Source organism: Vanacampus margaritifer, chromosome 7 (genome assembly GCF_051991255.1).
Source record: "Vanacampus margaritifer isolate UIUO_Vmar chromosome 7, RoL_Vmar_1.0, whole genome shotgun sequence".
In the NCBI taxonomy this organism is placed as follows: domain Eukaryota; kingdom Metazoa; phylum Chordata; class Actinopteri; order Syngnathiformes; family Syngnathidae; genus Vanacampus; species Vanacampus margaritifer.
The window spans coordinates 13,010,779-13,033,239 of NC_135438.1; the positions used below are offsets into that span (position 1 = coordinate 13,010,779).

A 22,461-nucleotide genomic window follows, 5' to 3' on the forward strand; every position below is an offset into this window, starting at 1 on the left:
AAAGGCACACGCTCTAACTCATCATATCCATCACTGAGAGGCAGATGGCACAATGTAAATGATTAATATCTAGTTAACTGCTTTATAATTTAATTGATGTCGTGTCAAAGTTGCATTATTTTGTTTCCACTGAACACTTCAGTAGCGGCTCAACATTTATCCATTAAATATGTTCCCACGCCCTTTTTGTTTGTTTTTGTGAGGGGTTTTACATTATGCTTTGTTGTTTGGTTATTGGCTCTATATCAGTACTTGAAATGTTAAACTATGGGAAAGAATGCAAGATTGATTGATTCTATCAAATTAAAAGGCACAGACGCTTTAGTCACATGACAGCATTGATTTTACGAAACCAAACACATCACCTTTTCCCACTCACCAGGTGGAATTTGTGGCTGAATGACTTGGGTTAATAGAGATAATCCACATAACCCCAACTGCACTAACAATGCCAGATTGTCGATTAGCCACTGGCTTTATTTGGAGAAAACAGAGACGGTTAACAACGCAGAGGGATTACATTTGCCTACTTGGGGAGATGACTGTGGCACCATAGCAGTTCTCTGACTTCGGAGGAAGGCTAGACATAGCTGGGTCCAAACTTTATTGCATTTACTTAAGTTGTTGTTGTTGTTGTTTATAAAATAAGAATTCAGACTATTCATTGACTCCAGCAATTCATTTAAGATATCTAGGTCAGTAGATAATTAACTGCGGGGTATACACTTTCTACAAACAGGAATGTTTGTCTTAAAAAAAAAATATATATATATATATATATATATATATATATATATATATGTAAATCAGCTTCAAGGGAACATGTAAACAGGCAAAAATTAGTAACTCAAATTTAAATACAAAGTTGCCAACAAAGCCCTGCAGCAAAAGTCAGAATGAGTTATTTCTCATTTGTACCTCAGTTTTTTAAATACATTCCTCAGTGCATGTTTCAGCATCTATGGCATAAAAATGTGTGTGTTAGTGCATGTGCACGCACAATTTAAATGTAATCTAGGAACCACAGTTGTGCCTTGAAATATGAGTTTAATTTATTCCATTACCACACTTGTAACCCAAAACATTTGTATCTCCAAAAGTCTGAATCTTAACTCATTCACTGCCATTCACGGCTATAGACGTAAAAAAATTCATTTGAACTATTTCTATCAGTTTAACATTTTTCCCCTACTTTTGTTAACAAGAGTATGAAAACCTGATGCCCCTAATTAAAAAAATATATTAAAAATTAGTTAGACAATTAAAAATTTTTATCATAAATAATCGCATGACTTGATGATTTATCCCAAATATTTATATCTGTTATAAATGTACAATACTTTTTTTTCTAGATTTTCATTAAAAATTAAATTAAATGAAAAAAATGTAAACTAATAGAAATTGTTCACATGAAATTTTGACGCCTATAGCCGTCAATGGCAGTGAATGAGTTAATAAATGCAATTAACGTCTTTGAACTGCCCCCTCAATTTTTTTATGTTTTAATAAAAAAAAAATATATAAAAACCTCTATAGTATTGTACATAGTAAGATCAAGTGATTATATTGTTCAAAGCCTCATGTAAAACAGCTCACAAATGGGATGTCACAAAAGACTTCCGTTTTCCCATGCAATCACGAGAGTGTAAAAAGCGGCTAATCGCATCATCAACAGGGGAAAATGTGCACACGGACCCGCAGTCATGAGAGTGAGAAGCAACCTAAAGATGCACAGGGAAGTGACTTCATGCACTGTGCCTACCGTCAAAACCTTTTTACGAGGAAGGTCTTGTGGCGACGCGTGCACAGTTGAGGGTTTAAAGCAGGCGCAACCTTTGGAACTAGGAAAGCACCATGTTCAGTCGCTATGTAAATACACAGGGCTGATGCTTCCCCACATGAGTAGGCAACTGCGGGGTGTCATTAGTGCCATGAATACTGACCCAATCACGGATGTCGTAATCCATGGTGGATTACCTCATTGTTGAACAAATGTGAAACGTCGGCTACAAACTAGCAGTATGTAAGGGGCAGTTGGGCCAGATGCCAGTCAGGAAAAGGATAATATAATGTGAAACAATGTCAATGGAAGCTTGAAAGTAGGTGTGCAAAGTCAACAGTAAATAAAGCCTGTGGATGCGCTCCACATCGGCCAATGCAGCATTAAAATGTGATCCCCAACATAGAGTGAAAAAAAATGCACCGTTAACGTAATTCCTAGTAATGTGAAATGTATTCACTTACAGGGCAATACAACAGATTCTGATTCTGATTCTGATTCCATTAGAGAGTGCCAGAAAGCCCCAAAGGTCCCCGCAACTCACAGAAACCACAATGTGTATGTATGTGTAGGTGTGTGCCAGTTTGTTTGTCACTTCTGGGATTTATTGCACTTCATTACCTGCAGGCTGCAGGGGGATTTCCAGATGCCTGCCTTTTAAAGTCATCCTTAACATTTACTGTCAACATGTACATCATTGTGTAACTATTCCATTTGCTTTTTACGGTCTCAGCTATTAAATAAACGTGGGCTTCGATTCACTGACTCACTGCGAACCAATTTGTGGTTGTTAGCAACAAAGCAGCAGAGTGATGTCTTTGCATAGTCTTTGACACGTGATTTATTGTAAAAACAGTAAGTCAATATAGTATACTTGGGATGTGATTTAAGCACCATTCCATAAAACACACAGAGAGTGGCCAGTAAACACATATTGATATGAACAATTTCAGCACTTTAAACTATGGCCTACAGTATTTTGGCAGTGCGATTTTGTGTATGTGTGTGTGTGTGTGTGTGTGTGTGGGGGGGGGGGGGGGGTAAAGTACACCCTAAAATGCAGAGGTGGCAAATCCAGATGGAGTAAGCAAAAACCCTGCGACAGTTTGGCTTTAGCTAGAGGTGCTGCTTCTACTCAAGTGGCAGGTAAATGAGCTCCTGGGGAGCTAGCTAACTAGCTAGCTAGAACTTGGGGCTAAAGTGAAACTGTGGCAGGATTTTTTTACTTTCTGGACCTGGATTTGCCACCTTTGCTGAAATGAGAATATCCAACAGTCTGCCTTTCAAGAAACAGAGGTATCAATTTAAAAATATTTTATTACTGTGGTTGTATCATGCAACATGGGTTTCATGGCCAATTTATCAACTTGAGCATTAAAGGCAAGATCTTTGATTATACCTAATAAAGAGTCCAGTGACTTTTAATCAACTATGTTTACACAGTCTCCTTCCCGTTCCTGAAGTGCTCAAATCTTGAAATAAACGGAAAAACATGATTTCCTTTTGAGAGTTGAGAAGTTCAATTTCCATATCCTGTATCACATACTGGCCTTTTTTTTTCTCTTTTTTTTTTAGGTCTGTATTTGTCTCCTTATTACAGCTCTGCCAAGCCGAGTGAGGAGCGACCTTGGGGACAATGACACCATTCAAAGTGGCCGTCATGGCCAGAGTAACCACTGGAATTCAGTTCCAGGCAAAGTGGTTGGATTCATATCTCCTTAAAGCAAAGTAAATGCTAACATTACCATCTCAGAGCTTCGCACTGGTTGTTGACCTAACAACAGGCATGAGATGGTTTGCATGTAGAGATAAAGGAAAGGCAGCAAAGTTAAGCATTTTTCAGGACCTTGAGGAGGTGTGGTCGGGATAAAGGATGTTTGGGGACTTAGAAGCAACCAAACCGGAACAGAGGAAGGACAGAGCAGAGATCTGCTTGCGACCTTAGCACGCAAACCGCAGCTCTTCTATTGTCCACTAACTACAGCCAGATAAAGAGCCATGCACATACATAACCTAGTGACAAGAAGGAAAGTACTCATCAAATTGAAATAAAAATATCTCTAACAAATCTTCCTGCCAAAAGACATAAAAGACCAGACAGGAAACTCGCGAGATTCAGATTTCACCATGAAATCCTGACAACGCCACCAACATAGATGACAAAAGTCATATTTGGAGCAGCATTGTCTTATACTTGCCACACACGATAGTGGACCATTGTGGAAAAATTACCGTTGGCGAGTGGCGACTCTACGGCACACACCGTGCGAATGAGCACTGCACATTTACAGATACGCTGAAAATGAGAAACTGCCAGCCTGTATCAATTCTTCAGGCTTCACTTAAAATACATAAATACCGTATATTGTACTGTATAATTTTACTAGTTTTCAACCTGTTTGAGCAATGAGACCCATCTTTTTTTTTTTAAATCACTCAGTCAGTTTTCCAGCTTCCAGAAGACCACTGAGGCTGCCAAATCCTCTGCATTGCCTTCATCGCTGTGGCCGCGTTGCCCGCTGTGTCGTGGATTTTATAGACAGATCCAATGCGAGGGGTCAAAAGTTCCCCTGCTATGGAATGTTAGGATGAGGCTTGCTATATAATAGTACTTGTCACCATATCTGAGAGTGTTGGTTTAAAAACCCTTTACTGAATTTGAAAGCCAGTACGTGCCTTGTTTAGTGGCACATCTCTTTAAGGAATGCCGCGTATGCCTTGCTAGTGAGAAAGCTCAGCACTCAAGGTGACTGATATGTTGTTTCCGTCTGTAACATTCAGAGGAAGGTGGTCAGGGGTCAGCAGCCTCCACCCGCCTCTGTGGCTTGGCATATCCTCTGCAGCTACTGACCCCTAAAAATAGATGCAAAAAACAAATGGCTCTTACACCACACGTAACTTGAATTTGTCAGTGATGATTACGTGTAGAAGTCATATACTATACTGACTTTAATTGGGGCATCGCATTAATCGCATTAATCATGTATTGTGAATATAATTGAATATTGTGTTCTATTGCTATAAAAACATGAAACCTACAAAAAAAAAAGATTAATCTCTTCTTTAATCAGGAAAAAAAGTGTATTTTTTATCTGTTTCTGTTTTGCAGCAATTAGCATTAGTTTCATCATTATTCACAAAACAGTGGGGGAAATAGCTTTTTGCAACATGGCCCTGGTTGATCTCTTATACTCTGCTGCCACCTGCTGGCCGTTTTTGTAATAACTAATATTTTTCAAGCGTCCCTCTTCAGTTCAGCTGGCTGAATTAAAGCCATCTGTATGCTCTAGCATAAATTTGTTTTAAAATGTATAAATACGTCTTTGGGAGCATGGTAATATTTCAAATAAAACGTATTTATACGTTTTTGAGAGCAAATGAGTTCAGGATTAATCATGACAAATCAAAATTCTGAAATCTGATTAAACAATTTAATCATCTGACAGTTCTAGTTTCAGAATCCATTGAAAAAATGTATGTTATGTTTATTTTACATTTTAAATGACTTAAGATGATCGATCTTACAAGTCTATGGGCAGCATGGCGTAACATGGTTAGCACATATGAGGGGCTGTTGGGGAAATAAACCTTGATTACCTCCCACACTAAACGGTACTATTGAAACACTCTCATTCACACAACCTAAATGCTCTCATACGTAATACCACTGCTACTGTACTGTGTTGATACCAATACATCCTGCCTCTCACCTACAGTCAGCCAGGATAGGCTCCAGTTCATCTTTGAACCACGATACCTAGAAGGATTACTGTAGATAAATAGCATAATGCTATGTGCTCTCTCAGTCTGTGATAGTTGTAAATGTTACTTTAATGGTGACCTTACTCATTGAAGTGTTCAGTAATGAGTTTCTCAATGATAGAAGCAAATGGGTGCTTAAAAGAGGGGAGGTATGTGATATTTTAGGACCATTTATGTTTTTTGTTTTTTTTAAATAAGTAAAGTGGAAACGAAGCTCATTAGATTATGGAAAAAAAATGAAACCCACCTGCTGCAAGACAAGAATGCGAGCCAAACAACACTAAGAGACACCTGCTGCACTAAGTAAATAAAAGAAACTTGCCAACAAAAACACTCAGGTCAAAAATAGCAGTTGCACACTGAGAGTAAAGCACCTGCTGTGACACAACATCCGTTCCAGATTAGCCACAAATTCGAAACAAGAATAACAACCACCTAACAATAGGCATACTGGCAAGCAGTTGATAATCTCTTTCACTTCCACCCACAGCGGTAAATACGATAGATGATATAGAGCTTGATGTGTGAAGCTTCACTCATCAAAAACATCTTCAGCCACATACCACCAACTCCACACTCCAGTTACATAAAAGGCAGAATGGTGCAGGTATGTACTAGGTACAATCACACCCAAGTGTTACAGACTGTGCCAGTGGGTGTAAAGTTGACAGCAATAGCACAAACATGAGTTATCCCTGCACGGGATGGAAGGAATGCTAATGCAAATTCACACAGGCTCCAGTGACCAAACCATAAATCATCACACACATACATATTTTTCCCCAGTAGATTCTACAAAACTGGCACAAGACTTTGGAAAAAAAATGTCTCAGGTGCCAACATGAACTAAGACCAAGTGCTGTTTGTCTCAATACTGTTGACTTGGATAGTGTGTTGGCTACTGGAGTTTATAAATATTTTAAGATAAATAGTGTATATGGGGTTTTACTATAAAAATATTTGAATACATTCTTGCATGTCATGATTTTGAAAATGGCATAATGACGTTGCTGAAGAGATTATAAACTTCCTTACTTTTTAGTCCATAGTTTTATTGCTTCGATGCATCCAGTCAGGATAAGTTGATCAAAGAGGGACAAAAACAATGTTGATTTATCAAAATAAAAAACAGTAGTCACCAGTTATCTTTACATCATATTAAGGATTTGACTTGTACTGTCTAAATAGATGAAGTGGGCGTCACATTTATTTATTTTTTTTGTCTCGCATCAATGACTCCATAGGGGTCTGCATAGGGTCTCAACTGTATTTAAAAAAAAATAAAAAATCTATTGTGAAAGCAATGTTTACCCAAGCTTATAGTGGGTTACCTTGGGATTACTTTAAGAAAAGAGACTGTGGGAAGCGTTGTCCACATACATAGAACATCATAGGTCATTCGTATGTCGCATACCACGGTTAGTCTAAAATTAGCCTACGCCCTTTGAAAACTTGTGTCATACTATTTGAGCATGGAATCACAACAGGCAATACTGGGAATTTATAAAAGAATTGTTTCCACCAACAGAAGCATTTCAATGCATAATTTACTATATAGCACACAAGAACCGGAACAGACATTATACTTTCAAACACATTCTAAATGATTTGCTTTGGGTTCACTTTGCTTTGCAGATGAAGCAAGGTTGACAATGTCATTAAGTGAGCAAGCAAAAGGGTTTTGAGGAGGGGCGTCTCACATGAAGTGCATCCCCCGTGACTCCCCTTTCCTGGTGTCTCAACTCGCGGGGACCCCTTGACCCCTTTTGTTGGGGCGAATGGGTCTAGATCTCTGGAAGCGGCTAATTATAGAGTTTTAACGTCTGCTTGGCTAAGCTTTCACTGTTGGCAGAATCCGACATTTGAAAGCTTCACTCCAACTAAGTGCATGAACACAAAGAGTCCGTTTGCTCTTTTTAGTCAAAATCATTACACGGGGAATCTGTTTCGACTAAACACTACTCCAATGGAGGGCAATACAAATGATTAAAAACATCTTTCAATAAGAAATCCTGTTAGCACAATCATCATAACATTTGTCATAATGAGGTTTATATTTTATCATGCAAACCTTTTTTTTTTTCAGGAGGATTAGAAAGATTGACTTACCCCACTCTTAGGTTTTGCTCCAAGAGCTGTTGGGGTGCCTGTAGCTAGAGCAGCAGGGCCATGAGAATACTGCATGTGTGATGCTACTGGTACAGATCCCAAATCAAAGTCCTGCATCAATAAAATACATAATGTCTGTGTTTTTCCTTGCACTTACTCAAATATTATTGTTTGCATTTTAATTCTTGCTTTGACTCTTATTAGCGATTAGGGCAGTGCGTCTTTATTCTTACACCAAGAACACCTAAAAACATACTTAGTTCTCCCAAATACTACTATCATGATCATTATTAGCATAGCGGGCTTAAGTCTTCATCAACGCTGAGACAGCGATTTTATTCACATTCCTAAAAGATATTTTCAATGTTATTGTAATAATGATTAAATTAAAATGTATTGCAAATAAAAATTAACTAAAGATTGCATTGAATAAATGTTTGAAAATAAACTGCTCTTAAAAATTAAATGCAAATGTATTGCACAGCAAATTAATTTAAATTCAACTGTGCTAAACAAATTTATTGCACTGAATTATAAAAAGTTCAAGGCACTGATTGGCACAGTTTGAACATTTAATTGCGACCGAAAAGCAAATTGTATCTGTGAACTGTTTATTGTGTGTAGAAAAAATATTTAAGCCTGAAATTGCAGCTTTGTACCAATTGTCTTCGCCGCGGGAGGGTGGGGGTGCTGCCGATGGAAGAGTTGGAGCTCAAGGCATTTTCAATTTCCTGGTCCAACTGGTCCAGCTTCATCATTAGCAGCACCATCGAATCCAGACGAGCATGGTCTCGCTGAAAGAACATTATTTCAAAGAGATATAAGTAAGATGAAACAAGAATATGTGTTGATGTAGACATCCACAATATATTTCATGGTCATTTTATATTCTGTGTTTGTAAATGAACTGCTTTTTATATTGCGCAAAGCACTTTACAAAGCCTCACATTAAAAAATTCATACACCAGTGGTGAGTTGCTGCCATGCCGACTGGAAGCAAATCGGGGTTCAATGTCTTGCTCAAGGACCCTTCAACATCATTGTGTCACATCACAAGGGCTGAGGATCGAATCCACGACCTCACGGTTGGGAGTTGGGCGTCTACCACATAGGTGTCAAACAGGGCCGCAGTCCTGCAGGTTTTGGATTTTTCCGTTCTCCAACACAGCTGATATATGATCAGCTCATCAGCAAGTTCTGCATAAGCCTGATAACGATCCTGCTGATTGGAATCAGCTTGTGTTGGAAGAGGAAAACCTCCAAAACCTGCAGGACTGCGGCCCTCGAGGACTGCAGTTTGACACCTATGGTCTACCACAGAGCCATGCCACCCCATATACTATAAAAGTGTTGAAAAAAATAATAATTGTTCTGATATTAAAGCTGACGTATATTTGAAACTGAAATTTAATTATTATTTTTTTTTAAATTATACTTTGAATAGCTTTGAATAAATGTAGAAAATGTCTTAACTTCCTATTTTTTTTGTCACATTGAGGATTGACATATTGTCTGAAACATACTTCATACAAATTAAAAAATATATCTGAAAGGCTACAGTGTACGGTACATTCCCCCCAATTGAGATTCAATTATATGAATGATGGATGTAGAACTTACATACCATGTCAAATCCAGGTTTGGATAGCATGCTTACAAAAAAGCCCCCCCCCCCCCCCGTTCTTTTTTATTTTATTTTTATTATTAACAACATAAACCTTTCTAATTGAAAGCAGTTTTCATTTGATGATAGCAGTCATTTACAGCTGAAGCTAAAGGTAATATAATGTAATTTATTGCTTTGATTGTTTGGCCTTGTGATTACTTAAGCCCAAATAATTGTTTGCGTAATAGCAAACAATGGTGGGCCAAGAGACGACAACAACAGCTGTGTTGTACCCAATAAACCTGCACTGCATGTTCAGTGCTCCATTCAATAGTGATTAAAAGCGTCACAGTGACCCCAGGTGGTGTTCCTCTAGTAAGGCAAGCCTCACTTTATAACTCCACCCCTCTCTAATCTTTAATATGATAAAAGCCCTTGTTAGACTCAAGTCAGACATGCTTTCATTTCCTTCTGATTGTCCCTAACAATCAGCGGGACTAACAGTTTGAGCCTCCTTTCACACGAAGACGGCAACAAACAAATGATATCACAGGGCTGGCCTCATTGGCACCAAACAAATTTTGTTACAATCGCTGTAAACAGAACTCGTTAAAACACGTTATGAGGGTGACCTCATAGGGCAATGAGATACTTAGATTGTGTGTTGCTGCAAAAGTACATGGCCACGTCTGAATGCGAGCCCAGTCTCCATCCGCTCCTAAATGTGATGCATTAATAGGAATTACTTTCAATTATGTAGGTGAAGATGTACAAATCATAAATATGTTTGAATGTGGTAGGAGTTTACTTAATGTGTGTGGAGTGAACATGTGATTAAAATCTATTGCAATACAATAAGTAGCCAACGATACAATCCGGTCTGTAGTACCGTCTTCCCCACATTTTGACAATTCAATTCTCACAAATTCACTATTTTCACCTATTCGCTGTTTCTGCGCTTATAGGACAAAGTATTGCTTTGGCGCCATCTTTGTGCAAAGGAACTCAGTTGAAGTGAAGGGAAGGGCTTCGTTTACACAGGCTAGCTTACTCTCTATTAGAAGACATAGTGACTTGACCGTCAATCTTGCGACGTGCATAGCGTTGGTTCTCAACTGTTATGACCCACTTCAGTAGACGTGAAAAAGAAGAACCACACACCTTATTGAGAAATTGATGAGAAACATGACAATTGCAAAAAAAAATGTAGCTATTCTTAATTTTAACAACTGTAACGATAAAATGTCATATGTCTATACAATGTGACCAGAGGAATCCCTGCAAATTTTTTTATATCTGTCCGCGACCCACCCAAGATAGCTCTGTGACCCACTTTTGGACCCCGACCCACAAATTGAGAATAAGCTAATTTTACACCTTTTGAGGTGGGACTTCGTCCCTTGTGAATACTGAGGAAATACTATACGGAGGAACACTAAACTTCAAATACCCCAAACAAAGGTCATAGAATTTGGAATCGTCTATTTAAGAACTTGGAGGTCGAACCACTATCACGTGTGACCTCGCGCGAGACATCTACATATTCTTGTAACTTTTGCCAAATCTCCCAAATAGAGCTCGGTGCAGCCAGAATCAAAGCACTGAACTTTTTTTGGCCACATATTTAAAAATGAAGTAGCCTCATAATAATAATAATAATAATAATAATAATAATAATAATAATAATAATAATAATAATAATAATAATAATAATAATATTCTAATATTTCGAGCCAAAAGGCAAAGCTCTCGATTTACCGGTCGATCTATGTTCCTGCCCTCATCTATGATCACGAACTGTGGGTCGTGACCGAAAGAACAAGATCCCGGATACAAGCGGCCGAAATGAGTTTCCTCCGCAGGGTAGCCGGGCTCTCCTTTAGAGATAGGGTGAGAAGCTCGGTCATCCGGGAGGGACTCAGCGTCGAGCCGCTACTCCTCCACGTTGAGAGGAACCAGTTGAGGTGGCTCGGGCATCTGGTTCGGCTGCCTCCTGGACGCCTCCCTGGGAAGGAACCAGTTGAGGTGGCTCGGGCATCTGGTTCGGATGCCTCCTGGACGCCTCCCTGGGGAGGTGTTCCGGGCATGTCCTACCGGCGGGAGGCCCCGAGGACGACCCAGGACACGCTGGAGAGACTCTGTCTCTTGGCTGGCCTGGGAACGCCTTGGGATCCCGTCGGAGGAGCTGGCTGAAGTGGCTGGGGAGAGGGAAGTCTGGGCTTCCCTGCTAAAGCTGCTGCCCCCGCGACCCGACCCCGGATAAGCGGAATTGAAGACGGAAAGATATTCTAACAAAATCTGAAGTTGATCGGCATCATAGGGTGGATCGTACTCAACCTGTATTTTGAGTGTATAGTCGTCGTTATTATGACTTCTTTCCGAGTTAGTGGCAAAGCAAAACCTGCTCCCGTTGGGTTCACTCGGAGCACATGACAACATTACGGGTCATGGCAAAATTTCTCACATTTGTGCATTCACTGACATTCCAGGCTTCGCATTGCCATGTTCTGCTTTTAGCAGAGTATCACAATGAAACACTGTCATGGCGAAACAATGACATCTTCACGAGGCCTCACTGAATGAACAAACGCATCTGGCTCGAGACAGCAACAACAGCAACCACATAACAGCGGAGTGAAAAACAAGTGTAAGAGCAAGGCCTGTGTCGTTTTATGGGGAGTTCTGGTGGTCTGGGTGCTCCTTTGCTCTCATCTCATTACATTCCTCTCCACTTCCTGTTTTCTTTTTTTGATGCGAGACAGTTCCCACACTAAACTGTTGGTCATTTCCCTCCCCTTTCTTCTTCTTCTTCTTTTTTAAATACCATACACCTGGTAGTTGCTGTTTCTCTTTTTTTTCTAACTGCATTGTTTAAAATTTTTTTTTAAAAAAGTTAGTGAAAGCTGCAGCAGTGCACAAAAAATGAGAGCTTTCTTGTGAAATGAGAACACAAATTGAGACAGACAGAAATAGAGAGAGAGAAAAAAGCTCTTTTATAGCCAAGTCGTCTCCTGCCAGATAGACGACTGTTGAGCCAGATTGGCCCTGAGGTCAGGATAAGGCCTTGTTGCTAAAACAAATAAACACAGTAACAAAGCCCAATATCAACTTGATCTAAAGTCATCATGCACGCCAGATGGGTTTCATTTTACTAATTCGATCCACAACAACATGAGCCTCGTGGGACGTCATCATGAATTGGACATCTTGTGCTGAATTGTACATCATCATCTATCATCAGATTCGTCTGTTCAATCCATTGTGTCTTTAAAAGTGTTTTGTATTCACATATATTGGACTAAATACTTCTTCTTTTTTGACAACAATAATATACAATATGCTCATTTAAAATGAATCCCTGATATAAAAAAAAGCCTTGTGGCTAAAATTACCATATGGTAAAACAATTCCATGTACACACGAAATTGCCTTCTTTAGTTCACATGCCAGGATATTTCGTATTTAAAGGTGCAACAAGCCTATGGTATTGATGCAGCTCTAATTTAGCACGCCCTACCAAGACCCGACTGTGATCTCGACTTCCTGGCGGCTGAAGGACTGACGTCGTCCCTGCTGGTATGTGAGAGGAAAGCCAGAGTTTCTATGTTGAAACCAATTTTTGATCCACTAAAATGTCTGAAACAATAGTGCACACATTCTTTTAAGAATACAGACAACCATAATGACGAGAAGGCTACTCTTAATGTTCACACGGGTCACTCACTGAACCTCATAGCCTATTCCAGGTTTGTGACTCAAGACTAACAAAAACTGGGGTTGTCAGTATGACTTTAAAGCATTTCCAGTGTAGACGAAAATGAGTACTTGACCAAAAACATATAATAAAAGCACAGTGACACAATGTAAGAAATTATATGAACAACCCCCAGAAAAACAACCTGAAGTTAGCAAGTTCATATCTACAAACTCCTTCAGTTAGAAATGATTTTGTCTTACACATAGAGCTGTAGATTGATACACTTGTGGTCGAATTTAATATAATATTATAATGTGCATCTTCTAATAATAATTCATTTAGATCACTTTGTTTGCCTATATTAAAAGGGAGTGCTAAATGAATAATTTTACATATAGAACTTCTTTAAAAATACATAATAAAATGAAAAAATATATATATGCATTTTACAATTAAAATGTATTCAAACAATCCTATCGCACTTTCTTCATTTTCAGCCTTCTTAACCCTGGAGAACCCAAGAACCCTTTTCTTCTTTGGAAAATTATGAATTATACATCAATTGACTGCTATAAATTCACTGGACCCAATGTTTTTTTTCAATTTATTCCCTAATTTAGGATTAGGGCGAAATTTGACCCTTTGGGATTTAGGGGTATCATTTCGAAAAATCTGAATAACAAAAACTGTCAGTAAACTATTTAGAATTTAAGAAAATAATCAATCAAATACACAGCTACATTGAACAATATAATTTTTTTGTTTTATTTGTTGCATTTTAGCCATCTTGTCACCACCACTCTGGCTCATGGAAGTGCAATATTCATCCACTAGATGGCCCCATGCAGGGGTCAGAAGTGGCACTCTGGACTTTTGAAGTTAAAGTTGTAAAAAAAAAAAAAGGTCTTCATTATTTGAGTAGCAGAATTTATAGGGGCCAAATTTGACCCCGTGGGTTCTCCAGGTTTAAATGAATAAATGCTATTTAGTTAGTGTCCAACTCAGACAATATAATCTTTACAAATGACAATGACAGCATAAATAAATTAAACATTTGATACCTGCAAAATCATCATGACATTCATTCAGTAGTTAACTCTCGTTAAGAAGAAAAACATCCTCTGAATCTTACATATGTAAACACTTTGATCTTGATCTGGACGTGAGATTCCCTGTAAAATTAAGATGAACAATCTGGTTCAGATCTGACTGAAATTTGCTTTAACCACAACAGCTTCAAAGCTACACAAAGTGTGGTTAATTCAAAAATTTGACATAGATAGAAATACATAAAAAATAATAATTGCTGCCATTCCAATAAAGTCAACTTTGAACTACTTTTTAAATATTTCAATGACAAAAGCGTGTTTTGTCTTTTTCTTTGTAACAGCGAGCCTAAATCCTTTTAGGCACTTTACTGTGCCCGCTAGGCAGACCACAGAGTGTAAATAGCCCAGTGTACAATTATGCGAGAAACTTAAACCTTTCACCCTGGCAAGAAGTTGAGCATTCAAATCTCGTGTGTTTATAGTCTGCAAATACTTATAGGACTTTGTTTTGAAATGAGTTGTTGAGAAAGACAAACATTTCGCATATCACCGCCACAAAACAGACGCAAACACACACGCACACACACAGATATTCAAACATGTGAGAGTGAAGTCATTATTTTTCCGAGAAGCTGGCCAAATGTGGGACAAAAGTGATTCATGGTCTATTTATGTCAGCTTATAAAGAAAAAAGAAAAACTTTATAAGTGTGGCGCATTAATCACTAAGCCACTAACAACCAATAACCGTCTCACAAAGTTGCTTCTACAGCTACAATATCTTCATCCTTACCTTCTTAATGCGCACTTTCACCCCTTCCTCCTTCTGAACTCCGGACACACGCATTCCATCAAAAGCGACTGGAGATGTGTCAGCGGGAAGACCCTGCGGCGCGGCGTTGTCCGTCTGCTCCGTTCCAGAGTCGGCCAATTGCGTGTGACGCTCATTCGGTCCATCTGCCACCTCAAAGCCAGGTGACTCACTGAGGCCACCAGAGGCTTCGTTGCCATGGAGTCCCTCCGGCGAGAGCACATTGTTGACCTCCGCTGAGAGTGGAAGCAGGTTTTGGGGGTGTTTTTCATCCCTCTGGCAGTGAATGGTTTTGGTGAGATTCTTTGGAGCAGGTGCACGGCTGCCACCTGCTTCCACCTGGCTCACCTCTGGGATACTTTCCAACGCTAAAGGACTTTCATCGACGTCTTTGTTTGTCTGACTTGCAGTCGTCATCGTCAACATGTGCTCTGCTTCTCGAGGAATGATTTTCTGTGTGCAGTCTTCCTCTGACTTCCTCGAGCCTTGTTGCTCACATGGCACCAAGCGGCACTGAACTTTGACAGAAATATCAGATGATGCGATTGGTCCCAACGTGACATCCTTAGATTTTTCGTTGCTTTCTGCACTTTCCTCCCGCCGAGGCATTTTGATCGCTCTTGTTTCAGACTCACGCTGCTCCGACAGCGTCTGGAAGGACATTTCACAATCAGGGGTCTGATCCCGTACTCCAGCAGGATCTTGCTTTTCTTCTTGAATGTCTCTGGGAAAATGCTCATGTCCTGATTTTTCATTTAGAGTTTCTGGGTTATTTAATCCACCCAGTTTGTCAGAAGAATCTGTGGTCCAGGTTTCAATTGCTCCTTTGTCACATTTTCCTTGCCCCGCTGAGGTCACAACTTGCTCCACAGCTTTGTTAGCCAATGACATCACAAGAAGACTATCCACTTTATTGAGTGAACCGAGCGCACTGATATCCAAGGTTATCTTTGTGCCAGCATGGCCAGAGATGGAAATCACTTCCTCAACATCTGGGAGGTCATTCCGAGGTTCGTGTTGAGCAGCAGAGCTCGACTTCAGTGTGACTTCTGAGATTTCAAGAGGTCTGCTGTAACTATCTGTATCTCCCTCCTTTGTTTGCGAATGATTTGGAAGTTTGCCAGGCTGCCCAGCAGCAGATTGCGACAGTGGAGGCCCATTGTTTGGAGAAATAGAGATGCATTGTTGCTCATCACAAGAGATATGTGACTTTTTAAAGACATCATCATCATTCTCTGTGCCAATTTCGTCTTCAGCATCAACAGTTTCCTGAGCGTCGTTATCCATTGCACAGAAAATCACGGCACTTCTTTTGTCACTCGGTGAAATGCAGTCAAAGTGGACAGCAGTTTTCAGGTGGTCCGTAACCCTCTGCGGCACATCTAGACATTTGTGACGGCTGCAGATGAATTTCTTCTCAAGAGAAGCTTTAACAGCCTCCGTCGGCTTCATATGCTCGGAATGGATCTCATCATGTACTGCAGAGGTGGTCACATCTGGAATCTGAGCCAGCTCATCTGTGAGCAGTTGGTGGCAGCCCTCCGGCATGGAGGCGCACCTTGTCCATCGGCCCTGCTTGGAGGCCCCTGAACCCCTCCAAAGCCCCTCGCTGTCAACACCATGGCAACAGATCAGATCCAGATCATCATAGCTATACTGTAATCCTGACGGATGAGTCACATGATCCTCCCAACTTCTCTTGCGTATAGCAACTGGCATTATTGGTGGCCAGTGCTATTCCATAGGGATGCTTTTGACTGAGGATGAAAAATAATTGGATATAGATGTGAAAAGACCAATACTGAACTATTACCAATGGTATGCATTGACAGCCACGAGACTAAAACGTAACATTTGAACAGATATTTAACTGTTTCCTATTCACTTCAACTCTTGAAAGGTTAGCAGGTTTTTTTGCCTTCATGATTTCCTTAGCCAATAGGAGTTGAGCCTGCTGTTTATAGTAGTGTAAACTGAGATTTTCAAAACTACATTGGATGACTGTGATATTGGACAGAGAATAATACACAGAACAAGTGATCAGGAAACAATGATAAACACAGTATTTGCAGTGAATTCTTGGAGTGAATTTGGAACTCGATGAACAAAATGAAGCACATACTTTTATGGTTTATAGTTAGACTGTATGATCAAAGCAGTCTTTTCTTTAAAAAAAAACATTTTTTGAAGTGTAAACCAAAAATTTAAAAAATATATTAATCAGCAGATCTCTGACTCTCAGTATAATAATAATAATAATAATAATAATAATAATAATAATAATAATAATAATAATAATAATAATAATAATAATAATAATTTAGTTGAACTATCCCATGCAGTTTCAAAACAATGTCATGGTCAAGCTGTTCTATTACAGGAAAAAACAGTCATCTCATATCGCTTCTGTTTTTCATTCATAATTATACCTTTTGTTTCCTAGAAGTCACGCAGGAGGATGCCAACTGTCATCTGCGTCCTGTGCATGAACCTGCAGCGCTTACGAATCATGAAGGTGAAAAAACTCCTCCAATGTCATTCAGCCGAGCAACCAAGAGTCACTGCAGAAACCAAGTGCGCTTCTCCTTTTTCTTCTTGTGCTAAGTGATGACACTGTTTTATGATACGATTATGAAGCCATAAAGTCAACGAAACATCTGGCGAGAACCAACAAATTGGCTTCAGATTCCCATTCCGAGTGCTTTCCGCCAGAAATATTTGGAAGTCGCCTTTTCATTCATCCACTGAGTCAAATCAGTACAATCTTGAGGAAATATGATTCCATATCCGCTTGAGAAGTTGTTGGCTGTCTTCACTTGAGGTTTCTGACTCGTGTCGGTAGCTTCCCTGCACAGCGGCCGGCGGCGAGCTGAAGAACACCCCAAAGACAGACAGAAAGCCCGGGAGCAGTGGAAAGTCCAAAGACATCTTCCATCTTGATCACATTAGTGTTTTTGCTGACGCTGAATGCTGAGAGCTGGGTGGTGTAAGAGGGGCCGGGTTTGCTTTCCCCCACTCCTCCCCTAGTCTTCTCCATTCGATCCCTCTCTCATCAGGTCTCCTCCCCGCTGATTTTGACAGGGAGTCTGAGTCACATCCTCCCAGCCCCAACCCCCAGCTTAAAACTTGCACAACATACTGAATGCATTTTTTTTAACTCCACCTCCTCTCACATATGCTTTGCCACTTTCACAACGCTATTTTGGAAACTTATTCACACATCTCCTTTTCTCAAAAAACTGTGATTTCCACGCCTCAGTGAACCTGTTAGTCTTCTTATAGTGCGTTCCTAAGCGTAGCAAAAAAAGGCTCCCACCAATGGGTTTAATAATACACAGAATGCTCTGTAAGAACCTGAGCACTGGGCCAAAAAAGATTGCTCTGTTTTAGCAAGTCTATCTAAGGCATGCTTTTACCCTAAATTTGCAGTCTTGCAACGGTACAAGAATCCTTGATAAAAACACACAGGCACACTAAAAAAAACAACAACTGCAATGCAACAAAGCTCACTGGTTTTCAGGTGATTTGAATAAAAAATTCTGACAGTGGAGTCGCAAAAACTACAGACTTACAGTAGATAAAACTGTGCAGACAAAAACGCTAAAAAGATTTTGAAGTACTTAGTGAAAGAGACGTGTCAACGTGGATTATAGTATTTTTTACTTCCTACATAGCCGGCTAATCATTGCGCGACGCCATTCCGTCTGTGCAGCAAGGTGCAACCGCAGCACAACATTCCCGGCCTGAATCAGCTACGGACCACGAGGCTGAAATCACTTCTCTACAATCTTGCGTCACCCTAAAACGCATTGCTGCTGAATTTCACTCATCTCAAATTGTGACCATATTTATCAAGATCATGCCGCACACGAAAATCAACAGGAACAATCTGGAAAACTGCAATCTCGGTCTTTTAACCTGTGGGTCATCCAGATGTGCGGCGGATGAGCTTTTTTCGGGGGTGTCTTGCTGGGAAACAGTCGCTCTCAACTCTCAGGGGACACAGATGGTCATACTTAAAGGAAAAGATCCAAGTTCAACGAGAATTCTCTGTAGTATGTCACATGATGTTCTCTGCGGTTATGCCAAGTGCAGTGTAACGAAATACAGATCTGGTTGGCCACAGCGGCTTCAGCGTGGATACGGCTGCCGATTGAAGTGCACAGGCCGACACGGACCATGACTCAGGCTATCCACTCATTACCGCCTGTAGACATCTATCTCTAGCTCTATAATTTAAAAAAGCGAAAGCCTCCCTCCGCCATTCAGACCCCCTAGGGGCGACCACATGGCAAGCCATGCACGTCATACTCTGATCTATCAGTGACATTTTGCAAACAAGTGTTCAAACGACAACATGCAAGAGTCAACATGAGCTGTGTTGGGCATGTGGCCCTAAAAAAGTAATTAGTTCTAGTTACAAATTACTTCTGAACTAATGAATAAACACACACACTCGCACGCACGCGCGCACACACGCACGCACACACGCACATACACATTCTCACCCACAAACAAACAAAAAAAAAGAGAGCAATGATGATGACATGTCAAATCGGTAAAATTACCAAATGAACAATACTGAGCTCTCCAGGAAAAAAAAAATAATAAAAAATTAATAAAATAAAATAATTAAAACTTACTTCTGAATTCAGTTAGCAACGCAGTTACTGCCTTGTAAAACTAAAACTAGTTACTCATTGAAGTGACTGAAGTAAAAATGATATTTATCTATTCTGTGAGTTGCTGGAATTTTAACCAGCGAATCACATTGTTGGAAGGCATGTTTGTGTTCACGTACGCTCACGCGCACGTACATTCTAAAAAGGAAAGGTTCTAAAAGTAACCGTCACTGGTTTTACATTTGCTATGATGTCACAATGCAGTTGATGATATTGCAGCGTGTTGCAATGTGAATAAAAGCACTAATAACGTGACGAGTTACTTTAGCAGCAGTAACGATAACTTGCTCTGATGGGGAAATCATTAATTAGATTACTTGCAGATTACTATTAGATTACTTATTATTATTCTAACTCTATAATAATTTAACGCCATTATTCCCAACACTGAACATTAGCAATGGATCTGTGAGGTTGTGAGTAAACGGCAACCGTGGTAAAAATCAAGGCGGCCAGTTAAAACTAGTCTTAGCCCTATATTTATTGGATTATGGTAGATTTTGACAGATAATGTAGTGGTTCACATTATTGACATTCGGGCAATTTGAATGGGATAATTTCCCTGTGAGTGACTGGAAACTAGTGGCGGATGTAGTTCACCTTTCGTCGTAATGACCATTCTTCCCTGCATGGTTCCTACTTTGCTTTAATCGCTATTGATGCTTTTCCATTGGCAAAGTAAGTTACTTTTCTCGTACCCATTACTATACGGGTGACATAACAACTGCTGGTGCCTGATTGGTGAAGTAGCTTAGTCATTACCGCTATCATTCAAACTATAGCATTTGAGTATAAACGGCTAAATATAACAAAAATAAACACACATTACAGTTACCGGTGTCTTAGATATTGACACTTAAAACATTTACTCCCAGCCATTTTCACTGAAGCAAACCCCTTCGCTCCCGGGTGTTTTACTGGATTTTGACTTGCAAGGCCCCCAGAATATTGCGTTCTATTGCTATGAAAACATGGAACCTACCAAAAGAATGATTAAAGTTTCTTCTTTCATCAGGAAAAAAAAGTATATTTCTATTTGTTTCCGTTTTGATGCTATTAGCATTAGAATGAATACATTTCATCATTATTCACAAATCTGCTTAAAACAATGGGGGGGGGGGGGCTTTTTTGCAACATGGGCAAGGTTGATCTCTTATACTTTGCTGCCACCTGATGGCCGCTTTTGTAATAACTACCATTGCTTCTAGCATTCTATTCAGTTCAGAGGCTGCATCAAAGCCTTCTTCTGTACGCTCCAGCATACAAAAACATAAAAACGCATAAATACGTCTTTGGGAGCATGGTAATAGTTAAAACAGAACGTATTAATACATTTTGGGGAGCAAATGAGTTAAGTATTATTATCCACAGTTTTCACCTTTCTTCATTTTATTTAGTGCAGGCAGTAATCTCCTCGTCCTCGCTCAATAGGACATGATTTTCACAGTTTCCTGTGGTATTATTTTGGTATGCATAACCGACCCCCCAATATGAGTTTGAATCGAGCCGGTAGTGTACAGTGGGACATCTGGATAAGTCAGCTGGGATGCAGCCCCAGTGATCATTAACAGGATACGCACTATAGAAAATTGATGTTTGGAAGGATGGGGACGTGACTTGGCTAGCTTTGGCTAGTTTTGCAAATAAATACCACACATTTTTGGACACAAGCATTTCTTTTGTAGCTTAATGTTACTTAACTTTACAGTGAGCTATCATGCCAGCTTCCAGAGGCCTGCTAAGGGCGCAGTACATTGTGAGTCCGGAGCAAAAGGCTGCATGAGGACACTCATGACTTAGTGACATCAGCTCACCGTAACAGACTTTAATGTTATTTTTCTTCTACTAATGCTGTTTAGAAAGGAGTTTTGGTTTGTTTTCGTATTTTTACTTTCAAGACTGTAATTTGTGGTGTGGTTTAAGTACTGAAGTGTTATACTGAGAAACATAACAAATATTATTTTGATGCGATTTTTTAATAGACCGGTCATTTTAACCATCACATTGGAAAGCACCGGTGGTCACAAAAAATGATCCATTTGTGATTCACTTCATAATCCATGACTGCTCAAAACCGTTGGCTTCTTAAGTGGAGCAGTGACGCCCCAAAGGAAACAGCCTCACATTCCTAACTGCTTTAGTTTATTATTGGAAAAATACGTCACTCTAAATCACTGGCAATGAAAATCATTTTGGAGTAGGTGACATGAGAGTCCTCCCCTTAAGTGTTTTACAAGAAGCAGTCTTTTTAATTTTTTTCTGGCCGAGCAATTAAAAACAATTTTTAGAATCTCTTACTACGATGACAAAAATAATTAAATTTTAGTATTCTTAAGGTGAAGTTATGACTTCTTTCTTAATTTGCCAATAATTAACAACCAAGAAAAATGACAAGCCTCCACTAGCTGGCTGTGGCTCAGTGTAGACTAAAAAGTGTGTGCAGTATGCAACAAATGAGCCAAATAAAAAAATAAAACAACATTACAGGCGAAACCCCAGGGGGCCTTGGTCTGTAACAACGGCTTATGGTGCAACTTACCGTGGGAACAGGAAGTGCAAGTTATTGAGGGTACTGACCATAACAATCTCCGGGCTTAAATAATATATCTAATCTTTTTTTTTTAAGTGTGTGTCTGTGTGAGTGCGTGTGTGTGTTTATGTGTGTTGTTTGTTTAGATGCCTTTGTGTCATCTAGGGCAAACTATTTTATGATGACAGGACAGTGGGAAAAAAAAGTCGTATCTGGTCTGTTTTCTCGTACGCTCTGTCCTTCAACTAAAGTTTCATGCACATTTAGTCTTGTCTAGCTACAGTATACAAGATTGTTTTGCTGACACGTGAAAACTGATTCACACAGCAAAACTGAAAACACGAGTAACGTTCCGACACAACAAAATCCTTCATCCAAATTTCCAAAAAGGCTTCAAAACAATTACATCTTGGCTGTAATCACAAAGCTGGCATTC

At 39.7% G+C, this 22,461-nt stretch overlaps 1 protein-coding gene across 1 annotated transcript in view; it reads right to left on the reverse strand.

The window, feature by feature from the left end:
• dlc1 (DLC1 Rho GTPase activating protein) overlaps nucleotides 1-15,729 on the reverse strand; it is an 88,675-nt gene extending 72,946 nt beyond the window's left edge. The window contains exons 1-3 of the mRNA XM_077570460.1: nucleotides 14,796-15,729; nucleotides 8,311-8,445; nucleotides 7,652-7,762 (exon numbers count right to left, since the gene is read on the reverse strand). Of these exons, the coding sequence (XP_077426586.1) occupies nucleotides 7,652-7,762; nucleotides 8,311-8,445; nucleotides 14,796-15,704 (1,155 nt within the window). The 5' untranslated portion in view covers nucleotides 15,705-15,729. The remainder of the gene's footprint in view (nucleotides 1-7,651; nucleotides 7,763-8,310; nucleotides 8,446-14,795) is intronic.
• Nucleotides 15,730-22,461: the final 6,732 nt, after the last annotated feature.